At 39.3% G+C, this 12,403-nt stretch overlaps 1 protein-coding gene across 1 annotated transcript in view; it reads right to left on the bottom strand.

Annotated features, from left to right (window-relative positions):
* The window catches only part of TM9SF3 (transmembrane 9 superfamily member 3), a 59,856-nt gene that overhangs the window by 25,776 nt on the left and 21,677 nt on the right, over nt 1-12,403 (bottom strand). Inside the window, exons 3-5 of the mRNA XM_055118912.1 lie at nt 8,563-8,685; nt 6,850-7,010; nt 4,415-4,492 (exon numbers count right to left, since the gene is read on the bottom strand). Of these exons, the coding sequence (XP_054974887.1) occupies nt 4,415-4,492; nt 6,850-7,010; nt 8,563-8,685 (362 nt within the window). The remainder of the gene's footprint in view (nt 1-4,414; nt 4,493-6,849; nt 7,011-8,562; nt 8,686-12,403) is intronic.

Genomic DNA, 12,403 nt, shown 5'->3' with positions numbered 1-12,403 from the left:
GGTTTTATGGTAACAAGACATTAACAAAGGGAAAAAATCTAAATGCAAAATCTAAATTTAAGACATACTGGGGCTGAGAATTCACTGTGAAAGGTACTGGATTTCTTTACAGTGTCAGATACATTAAAAACACAATATAGTTTATGCAGACTTTCACAATAAAATTTATTGTACAAACTAAGTATCATTTAGCCACACAGCATATTACATTCAGCGTAACAAAAAAGAACATGAGCTTTGATGTCAAATAGATCTGGTTTTATTTAGGTTCTGCCAATTTCTAACTGTGATGAAGAAAACAGTTTTATACAAGAAAACAGTTTCTTGTATAAAAAGTAAATAATACTATCTTTTAAGAGAGTTGTGTGCTGAAAGTAGACTATAGACCGAACATGATGGCCACTCAATACCTCTACTGCTAACCACAACACCCAAAAGAAGAGAGAGAACAAGAGAGAATGCCCTGCCACAGTGGCGGAGTGGAGTGGGGATCACTGGTGGTGGAGAATGGGCACTGGTGCAGGGATGAGTACTCGGTCATTGTATAACTGAAAGGCAAGCACGAAAGTTTGTAAGTCTACAACTGTACCTCATGGTGATTCACTAATAAAAAATTTTTTAAAAAAGATTTAATAATATGTATAAAAAGCATGGCTCCCTGTCTAAAACAGTGCAATGCCCTAAAACTGAGAATCACCTTAAAATACCAACACTAAACCATCATAGTTAACGTCTCCTTTCTACCTCAACAATTCACTTTATTTACTTCCAAGTCACTCTCTGTTCAGTCATCATCTTCATTCACACCTTTACAAATCAGCTAGCTACCCTTGCACAGTGAACAGCAAGGTTCCCAGAGTTTCTCCATGTTGCCAAGGTTCTTGACTTCGATTGCATGTACACGTCATAAAATGTGAATTAATCATAAAATGATTATGATTTGTGAATTAATCATAAAATGATTAATTCCCTAGTTTAATACCCAAATGTTTCTCCATGGAATTAGATCTTTTACCTCAACAATTTGCTTTACTTACTTCCCAGTCATTCTCTCTAGTCAGTTAAACTCTTTAGTCACGCCTTTCCTCTTAATTCCATATACTTTCTACAGGGCATAATTCCATATACTTTATATTATTTGTCATTCCTCCTGCTCTCCTCTTAAAAATTATTTCTTCTCTTAATCTTTCCACTAGGCTCTAGATCTCATCTACTCTTTGAGATGTTACTCCCCCATCTCATTTAGCACCCCTAAACTTTCATTGTTCTACATTAAGTCTCCAAAGGTCCCTATCAATAATTTATCCTCTGGGGTTGTTACAGTTTAAACAAAATTAAAAATATAAACCGTACAGAATAGTGTCTGGCACATAATAAAACACTAAAAAATGTTTTTAAGCTCTTATGTTTTAAAGGGTTTGTTTGCTTACCCTTTTGTCCTCTCATACTTTCAGTATTTTTTTCCCTCTTCCTTCAATGCCAAGACTTTTCAAATGAAATTTCTAGGCCTCCTTCCCTCATTTACTCAGGAACAATGATCTCACTTTTTGCCCCCAAGATTTCTCTCACAGGACTGCAAGAAATTTCTAAATGACTCCAGCATTCAATGACAAGCCCTGTTCTCACTACTTTCCCTGACACATTTAACCTTTAATAACACTGTACCATCATACTCTTCTGACTGCTGCTTCTCCTCACTCATTTTCCACAGCTGCTCTTCCCACCCACAGTGGATTTTCGAGACGCTCCAGACTGGTGCTGTGCTGTGCCTCAGGCTCTTTCCAGTAACAGTCAAGCCTCACCCCTTTCTCTCTGTCTAGTGGCCTCCTCTGACTTTCCTCCTAAGGTCTTTACTCTGCTCCAGCCACACTGGCCTCCTCGCTCCTCCTCAAACACACCAAGCAGGTTTTCAACAACACACGTTGCAAAGGCATTACTAGGAGTTCCACACCCTTATTGCCTCTGATTCTTTCAATTTTTTTTTTAAATGTCCAATTCAAAGCTCATGTGTATGACCATAACTCACCTTGCCTGAGGCACTCTTGACCAAAGCTTTTTATTTCAAACTTTTATCAATGTATGTTATCTTTGAACTCACAGCTCCCATTAGCATATCAGCTCCAAGGCAGTTCAGGTATGTGACCTTTAACACTAATGTATTTCACTTACATAACAGCTCACTAAAAAGTTGTTCAATTAAAATTTGCCAAATGAATAAATATGATACAGTGCTCTACTAGTGAAACCGCAAAAGGCAGCCATTTATGAATGGAAATAGAAACAAAGCAGGTGTAGATATTCCAGCAGGAAATGAGTCAAGAGTCCTCATATTCTCAAAAGCTATCTAAATATTGAAGCTATTTGTGTCTTTCCATTAGCCATTACCAGGTTCAGAACTTCCTGATCACTATATCTAATACACTGGGGGTGGGTTTTATAGCTCCAGGAAGAGTAGCACCGCACTGTAGCATGGGCACCAGTAACGTCTCCATTGTGAGACTTGCTACTGTTTTTGGCATATCGAATACGCCACGGGTAGCTTGCCAGGTTCTGCTGTGCGGGCAAGATATTTGCCGGACTCTCCAAGAGGGACGGAGGAATCGAACCCAGGTCGGCCGCGTGCAAGGCAAATGCCCTACCTGCTGTGCTTCCCAGGTAATTTTGTGTTATCCTAAGACCCAAGGGGATGGAACCTAGCAGTAATAATACAAATGATCTATCTCTAAAATCAACTTCAGGGCTAGAGAAACAGTACACCTGCCTTGTATGCAGCTGACTTGCATTCAATACCTTCCACCCTATTTGGTCCACCAGCTCCACCAGGAGTGATCCCTAAGAACAGAGTCAGGAAGAGGTGCTAAGCACCCTTAGGTATGGACCAAAACCAAAACAAACAAAAAACCCAACCCCCCAAAAAACCCGCAAAACCCAAAATAAAACAAAACAAAAAAACCCAAAAGCAAAACCCAAACCCAACTTCAGCATTCAAAAGATATAGGCGCTAGAGACATTACAGAGGTTAAGGTACTAGGTTTACATGAAGCCAACCCCGTTGAATCCCTGGCACTGCATATAGTACCCTGAGCTCTGCCAGGAGTGATCCCTGAGTGCAGAGCCAGGCGGAAGGGAAGTCCTGAGCACTGAGTGCAGCCCAACACCCACCCCCTCCACTCCAGCGAACTAAACAAGAACCAATAAAACGAAAAAACTCATAAAATGCAGAAGACGCAAATCAAGATAAATTCCCTTATGTCCTACTGTATCCTTAGAGAATCACACGCCCCCCAAAACTTCTATTTTTGTAATATAAAAACAGAAACTCCCTTATCAAAACCAGCAGCAGTGTACCAGGAATTTTCTTTTCTTGACATTTCTTTCTATATAGGATCCCCACTTATCAAAAAAAAAAAAAAAAAAAAAGGGAGCCAGAGACATAGTACAGTGGGTGGGGCACTTGCCTCTCACACAGTCAACTCAGGTTCGATCGCTGGCATACCATATGGCCAAGAGTGATTCCTGAGTGCAGTCAGGAGTAAGACCTGAGCATAGCTGGGTGTGGCCCCAAAAACAAAATTTTAAAGAGAAAAAATACCACTGCTGATAATATTCCATCCTGTAATTCCCTCCCAGTGGATATATATATATATATATATATATATTTCCCCCCCAAAAAAAAAACAGAAAAACAAAACAAGGTGCCTCCTGTAGAAAAATTTGTAATAGTCCAGGGCCAGAGACAGTTCAGTGGATCGAGCATCTGTCTTGCACACAGTCGACCAAGGCTTGACCCCCCACCCCCAGCCCTGCCAGGAGTAATTCTAAGTGCATGCAGGTGTATCGCTTCTCGGGCTTTTGGCTAAGATCAAGTGTAGTGCATGCAAGTGTGAAGCCCCCGAAAAGAAAAAAAGTGGGGGGAATATATAAAAGTCTAACACTGTCTGAATGCACCATATGTGTCTAATTCTGAGTGTTAGTATTACGAAGCCTACTTGACCACAGAGATATGTCACATTATCTAATACTCACCTCTTTAGTATAAGTGACTTTTGCACTTGCTATGTTCTGTATTTTTCCTTGTATATTCTAACTTAGTTTAAGCCAGTGGTTTTCAGTCTTTTGAAATCTGTGAAGCAGCTTTAGTCAATGGCTGAAAATCATTTTCACAGAGCGGGGTAAACCAACACTGGCCTGCAGACCAGCAGCTGAAAACCACTACTTTAAACTACAGGCATGGCAAATGGAGGTTTTTAGTAGTTTCTCTTAAAATTATCACACTAGGACTCTAAGCACATATTTGAAACCACCTTTCGTTGTATCTTTTAAAGTCACAGTTGTAGCGTAGTGCCCATAGTGCCCCAAGTGCCCATTAATGTTAAAGACATACTAATCATTTTAAAATACATAATTTACCTACCCTGTGCTGAAAAAAGGAAGGATCAAGATATTTGTCGAATCGATCTTCAAATTTTACATCTGATTTTTTCCATTTTACCTGAAAAGAAATTTGAGAATCAAAGCAATAAGCAAAAAAAAAAAAAAAAAAATATGACAATAAAATAACAAAATTTGGAAATATTTACACACTTTAGAGTAAAAAAGTAGAGAAATGGTAAAATGTTACTGCCAATTTGAGAAGTTAAATCTCGTATGATAATTAACTGACTTTCTTCTCTATTTTATGAAAGAGGAATCATTTCAGTTCATAAGGCATATTAGCTTCTGCTGGTTTTCATATACTAACTTAACGATATAAGAATTTAATTAAATAGACCATTAAAATAACAAACTAGGAGTTGAGGTGTGGCTTAATGGAATTCTTTGTATGTCATGCCTTGGGATTAACCACTAACACCAATAAATAAATATGACATTGCATTAAGTTCTATTAAAATTTTCAAATTCTTTTAAGTCCAGTTATGCAAGTGTTATTTGCACCAAATATACATGCAAAAATCTGAATTTTTTTTTTTCCAGAACTGGCTACCAGCAATTGACTCAGTCCATTTACCAGAGAAAAAGAAATACTCGTGAACAGAGGTTATTTACACTGGACTTCTTTTCTTTTTCCTATTCCTAACTCTCATGAAACAATTAACTTGACTATTGTAAAACTTACTGAGAAACTCTTATTTTAAAAGTACTTTATTCCAACTGATAAAACGCCAAACATAAACTACACCCGTCAAGCAATTTTCTAAATATAAAAAATTTAACAAGTCTCTATACAGCATCATCTCTATTTGCAATAGCAAATAGAAAGAAAGCTAAGAAACACAATACAAAAAAAAAAGAAGGAAACACAATACAAAAACATAACCCTGGGGCCCAGGGTCAGTTGGCAGAGTGTCTATTTCATTGGCATGAGTTTAGTCCTTGGCACTGGTATATGACTCCTAATGAGACACAACCAAGTATGCAAACCCTGACACCTAGTCAGTTAAGGATGGAACCCAGGGTTTTCATTATACATGTGAGATATGTGCTCTACCACTGAGCCACATTCCAACCCTTAGAGAAATAGTTCAGTGAAAATCTATTGCTTCCATTTATCTACATGTCCTAAATTTCTAAAGCATTTACAAAATGTTATCCATTAAGCAAACATTTACATGTATATTAAGGGAGGTAAACAGAAAATGCTATGTGTCAGGACATGAGCACAAGAAGGATAGGCACTGTTAATACACTTCCTGGCAGCAAGGCTCCAAGCCCAGCACCAATCCTAATTCAGGGTAGTGAAAAACATCAGCAGAGTCGTGACGTCCTGCAAGGTCTTTGCCATAACTAGGGACAGTGAGCACAGGTCAGTTCTGGATGACCTCCTAGTGACTGCTGGTTCATTACACAAACATTATAATACATATCAAAGTCATGCCCACTGGGGCCCTGACTTTTAGGCACTCATAGAAGTGGACAAATATAGTCAGGACTTCAGAACTCAGGTAAACCACCTATTTGGCAAAGAGAATGGGAGGGAATAGAAAGGCAGGAAGTCTGCACCATAAAAGGGGAGAAATGAAGACAGACTCGGTGCCCTTGCTTCCATCCCTACTCCTAAGCTTAAGCGAATGTCCTTTCTCTTTTTCTCACTTTACTTTCCCAGGCTGGGCCTTAGTTTCCTTCACTTGCCTCCAGTAACTCTTTAAATAAGTATTTGCTTTAACAATTTTGTGGTCTCCATAAAATTCTTTTTTTTTTTCTTTCTTTCTTTTTGGGTCACACCTGGTGATACTCAGGGGTTACTCCTGGCTCATGCACTCAGGAATTACTCCTGGTGGTGCTCGGGAGACCGTATGGGATGCTGGGAATCAAACTTGGGTTGGCTGCGTGCAAGGCAAACGCCCTACCCGCTGTGCTATCTCTCCAGCCCCCATAAAATTCTTTTTGGGAGACACAAGAACAGTGAGCAGAGTTAACTGTGCATGCTGGTGCCCCTGCAACTCCCTCATGCTTCATTGTTTGCTCTCAGCTACAAGTCATCACCTGCATTCTTCAAACATTCCACTGTGTCTAAGTGAACAAGAACCTGAGATCTTCGGACCAACCCCCATCCCCACAACTGTAGCACTGTCTTTCCGTTGTTCATTAATTTGCTCGAGTGGGCAGCAGTAACATCTCCATCGTGAGACTTGTTGTTACTGTTTTTGGCATATTGAATACGCCACGGGTAGCTTGCCGGGCTCTCTGAGAGGGATGGAGAAATTGAACCCGGGTCCGCCGAGTGCAAGGCAAACACTCTACCCGCTGTGCTATTGCTCTAGCCCATCCCCACATACACTAAAATTCTGAAACACAATTACTGACATTAGGCAACACCCTTTCTATACATAATTATTTTACAATACTTACTGAATATGACATTTGTATTTTCGTATTGGGAACTAGTTTGACCTTTCCTTCACTAGTTAGGTTGACATCAACAATTCGATTTGCATTAAAACCTATTTCAAGTTTTTTGTAGGTCCAAAGATAGTAATCTTCACCATTTTCATCTGCTTCACCAACAATACCTACAAAAGAAATAACATATTACATAAGGTGATATTACTTCATATTTAAATATATTTGAGGATAGAAATACAAGTAAGTTCTCTTGAACTACAGGCGGAGATATCTTTTGTGAATTCAGCACTTATTTCTGCTACACTCAGAGCTAATCACAGAAATGTTTTTGATAATGCAATACGAATTCATTTATTCACTTATATAAAATGCTTACTAGTCTTAATTAACAAGCAACATAGTAGTGATGCATATCATTCAATCATGCGTAACTTTCTTCTCAATTTCTCTTGCATTGAATTCTGATCTGAAATGTTCTATTTTCAGTTTATTGTTCATGAATACAGCGGCCTAACAATTTAAGAACATTAATTATAAATGAATAATTATCTTATATTAATGATAAGAATAGGGGTCCAAAGGCATCAAATAGGCTGACTATAAATGGCTATGCTTTGCACTTTAAGTAATTTAATCAAAACTAACACAATTTTTAGACTATGCATAAGTTTGTATTAACTATGCCACAACTCTTCTCTTATTATTAACTACTTAAACATTTAAAAAAAGAATAAAAACAAACATCCAAACATGTAGTTTTTAAAAAAAAAAACTATAAAAAAAAGATATTTAAGAGATGAGATGCTATGGAGTTATCTTGATGGGCTGGAGCTCATACTTTGCATGTTAGAAGTCAGGCTCTGATCCCCAATACACGGTCCACCAAGCATTGCTGGGAGTGAGTCAGAGCACAAAGCCCCAGAAACACCAGAAATGATTTTAAATAAAAGAGATTATCACATCTAAACACCAGGAACTGGAGGGATAATAGAATGGGGTAGGGCACTTGCCCTGCAACACAACCAACTTGGTTGAATCCCTGACACCCCATGTGGTTCCCCTCCCTGCCCCACCAGGCCCCAAAACAAAAACAAAAACAAACCCCACAAAACTAAACCAAAAAAATAACATACTACCACATTTCCACAAGAAAGTCAAAACAAAACTTTAATATCTTTTGATTTTATCTGTTGTTTTACTTTGTTTTGGCCATGAGTGAGTAGGGGAGAGCCTCTAAGTGATGGCTAGGAGGCACAATCAGGCCAACAATTGAGTGCTAGAGCCCTGTGACACTGCAGATCACCACGGTCATACTCTGTGCTGCTCATGATGCTGAAAGACCACACCTGGCACTGCCCCCTAAGACAGATGCTGTGGAGAGATAGAACCTGTGTCATATGCCCAAACCCCTGAATATCCACTGATATTTACTCATATGAGAAATAATACCTGCAATAAGTTTTTTTAAAAAGCTTTTTCAAATTATAGAGGGTGTAATTTATTCCATTGAATCTGAAAAAGATAAGGTATAAAGGCATGACATGTCAAAAACCCTTCAAGTAACATGGATCATAAAACTGGTATTAAAACTCATCTATGGAAAAACAACAGAAGTATGTTTATTAATTCAGGGCACAATCACTTTAACAGAGTCATTTACATAAATCTTGCTTATTAGACAAATATCCCCAAACCTCAACTATAATAAACAATACTTACCCCATATTGGTAAGTCATCTATGTACATCTGGTACCAGTAGTGATTTTTTATAGCATACACAAATGCATCTCTTTTCTCTTTATCTAAGTCAATTTCACAGTAGGTGGCTGGCATCACATCATCTGCATGAAATAAAAATTTTAAATTAGCATACTGGTTTACAAAGTAGTTACAGAAAAAAATACAAGAAAAAAGATAGCATTTTCTGAAGTTAAAATTACTACTCACAGTTGAATTTCAGTTATCTAAATGGGAGTGAGAGGGGAATATCAGTATATAATTCTTTTCTTTTTAATCTACGTTTAAGAGAATGGAGAGATAGTATAGCAACCAGCTTAAATGCAGCCAACCTGGGTTTGATCCTCCAAATCCCATATGGCCTCATGAGCACTGCCAGGAATAATTCCTAAGTGCAGAGCCAGGAGTAACCCCTGAGCATGGCTAGGTGCAGACGCAAAATGGGAAAACAAACAAACAAAAAAAGAGATGCTGTTATGTTTTTTCACAGTGTAAGAATTTCAATCCTTTTTTTCAAAGATTATCTTAGTATGATAACCATACATCTTATAAAGAGAAAAGTATTTTAAAAAGTAACTTTAAATGCACAAATTAATTTTAAAAATTAAAATCTGAACACAAGGGGGTTCTCACTGAATATATGTAAACCGTCAAAATACAAACCTGTCACTGTATCACTGTCATCCCATTGTTCATCGATTTGCTCGAGTAGGCACCAGTAACGTCTCCATTGTGAGACTTGTTGTTACTGTTTTTGGCATATCGAATATGCCACGGGTAGCTTGCCAGGCTCTGCCATGTGAGCAGGATACTCTTGGTAACTTGCTGGGCTCTCCGAGAGGGACAGAGGAATCGAACCTGGGTCAGCCGTGTGCAAGGCTGTGTGCCCTACCCGCTGTGCTATTGCTCCAACCCCATCAGTTCCACAGATACTCAAAAAAGCTTTAAATACGCTCACAACTAAAGTTCTTACAACATATATTCATTGGGCAAAAGTTCACTTCACATTAGAAATTAACCAGCAGACATCTTAGAAATCTGAATACAAGGGGCTTCTCATTGAATAATGTAAACTTTCAAAAATACAAACCTAAACAAAACAATTTCTAGCTATAAGATCTCTAAGATACTAATTTAAACATTCTTGGAAATCTAAGTCATCAGAGGCCACAGAGTCTCTGAGGAACACTGGTGACTTCATAATTAAGAAGACTAAAAGGCACACAATCTAGCAGGCATCGTTATTTATAAATTCCCCAAAAATCCTCTAGAGAAATGATTTCCCTTGACTGCTGCAGTGTCAAATCTAAGGCATAAGCTCTTCTACTGCAAAAACAAATAATAATAATAAAAAAACCCCAGATGCTCTCTACTTCATATGCCTTTTAAAATTGGGCTTCCGGGGCCAGAGACAGTACAATGGGCAGAATGCTTGCCACGCACACAGTTAATCCTTAGCACCTCATATAGTTTCACAAACACCAACAGGAGCAATCCTTGAGCACAGAAGCAGAAGCCCAGAAGTCTTGAGCACCAGTGGGAATGGCCCCAAAACAATAGAACCGGGGAAAAGAAAAGATTTTGGACTTCAAATAATTTAAATATAATAAACCTAAAAACACATCTAGATGCCCATCAAAAAGATGAAATTGTGTATTACTTATGCATTAATTAAAATTAACTACCAACAATAAAAACAAAATTGTTTTAAGTTTTTCTGTACTTAAAGTAGGTTATTTAGAATGAAAAAGAAAAATTTCCTCAAGAAACAATGTTATACTTCTTAAATGCTGGGATGAGGAAGATAGCTCCTGCTTTGCCCATGGAGACCCAGGTTCTATCCGTAACATCTCAGTGGTCCTGCAAACACAGCTAGGAGTCGATTTGATGAACCACCAAACGTGGGCCAAAACACTTTTTTGGGTTCATTTTCTTGTTTTTGGGGGGCACACCAGGCAGTGCTCAGAGATCACTCCTGGTAATCCAACCTTGGGGGGAAGGTTAAGGGGAACATACATACAGAGTACCAGTGATGAAACTAGGGTCAGCCATGTGCAAGAAAAGTGCCTTACTCATTGTACTAACTCTCCAGTCAAACCAAAAAGTTTCGAGAAAAGCATTTAAATGTTGATTAAAACTTCTAAAATAGCCAGAGCTATTTTACAGTGGGAAGGGCACTTGCATTTCCTGCAGCCAACCATAGTTCAATCCCAGATCCACATATGGTAGGTAGCTCAGCCCTGCCAGAGCAGAGTCAGGAATAAGTCCCAAGAAACACTGGGTGTGGCCCAAAACTCAAACACAAACAAAACAGCTTCTTAAATTTTAGTTACACCAACATTAATCAATAGTATTATACTATGGAGAAACAGCAAAATGAGTTACATCCCACAAACAGCAACTGCAGGACTGTCTTCTCAATCTTCAATAAGCAGAACATCTCCTTATTATAGCTTTGCCCAGAGTAGAGAATTCCAACACCAAAGATGGCAGAACTCATAAATAATAAATAGGGTAATACTTTCATTCTCAAAATGGGAGAAGGAAATACAAAGATGCTGATGCATATTTCTTTCTAACCAGGTATTTTAAACAGCAAAGAATTTAGGACTTTTCTCCAAGCGGCATGGTGACAGCGAGCCAGGCAGTCCTTCTCAGGCTCTCCATCGGCTCCTGATGCCGCATGTCACTCCCAAAACCCACCTCCGGGCACCATCTTGGCACACCAACAACCCAGGCCCAGAGACACAGCAGCAGCAAGTCCTGGAAGGCACCACAACACTGGAGATTTCTCCGGCCCCATACCGAGCCAATTTTACCAGGGCACCCCAGGTGGAGCAGGTCCAGTCTCCCCGCCTACTCCTGGTGACCATGAGCTTCCACAAGCAAGGCCCAGGTATATGGGTTCCAGAATTAAGTCTCCAAGCTGCATCTCAGCAGTGGAGCCGGGCAGTCCCACCTAGGCTTCCTGTCTGCTCTTGAAGCCAGATGTCACACCCACAACCCTCTTCTGGGCACCATCTTGGCACACCAACAGCCCGGGCCCAGAAACTTCCAACTGAATCCCAAAATGGATTAGCTCCCTACAGAGATGTCTCTGGAACCCAACCATTTACAATATTAGAATTTCAGAAGTGTGCAGCCACTTATGCAGCCACATGACCTCTCATGACATACAAAATGAGCAATGGAAAATAAATGATCTAGTATCTGTCCCTGGAAGGCAGGCTTAAATGGTGGTGGGAAAATTCTAGCAAGATATAATGCCCAAAAGTAGAGAAAGAGTATCTGAGAAATCGTCTGCTACAGAGGCAGGGTGAGGACTGGGATGGGGGGTGGGGAGGAGATAATGGGGACATTGGTGGTGGAAAGTTTGCACTGGTGGAGGGATGGGTGTTTGGTCATTGTATGGCTGGATCTCAAATATGAAAGCTTTGTAACTGTATCTTACAACGGTTCAATTAAAAAAAAAAAAAGAATTTAGGAGTTTTACAAGGGAAGAACCAGGTTGAGCAGTGAAGGGTAAGGACATGAGTTACTTAAAAAGGGTCCCTATAACAGGAACTAGGAGATGGGGCAACAAGAAATTCCCAAATATGACTTCCATAGAATGTGAGAAGGAACAAAAAACAGCAGGCAAATATAGCTACACAGGCCAAGGTAAAAACCAAAGCAGGATGTAGGCTTGAGCAGCCACAGATGACTGATGTGGGAGACCTCAGGGCCACCTCTTCAAAGTCACTGATCCCCATGCTAGAATCAAACATCCAGCTGTCACTAACAATATGATAGGGTTTTTGTGTGTGACTGTTTGTTTTTTGT

The sequence above is a fragment of the Sorex araneus genome, chromosome 11, assembly GCF_027595985.1.
Source record: "Sorex araneus isolate mSorAra2 chromosome 11, mSorAra2.pri, whole genome shotgun sequence".
NCBI classification, from domain to species: domain Eukaryota; kingdom Metazoa; phylum Chordata; class Mammalia; order Eulipotyphla; family Soricidae; genus Sorex; species Sorex araneus.
This window is presented reverse-complemented; position numbering and strand designations above follow the sequence as displayed.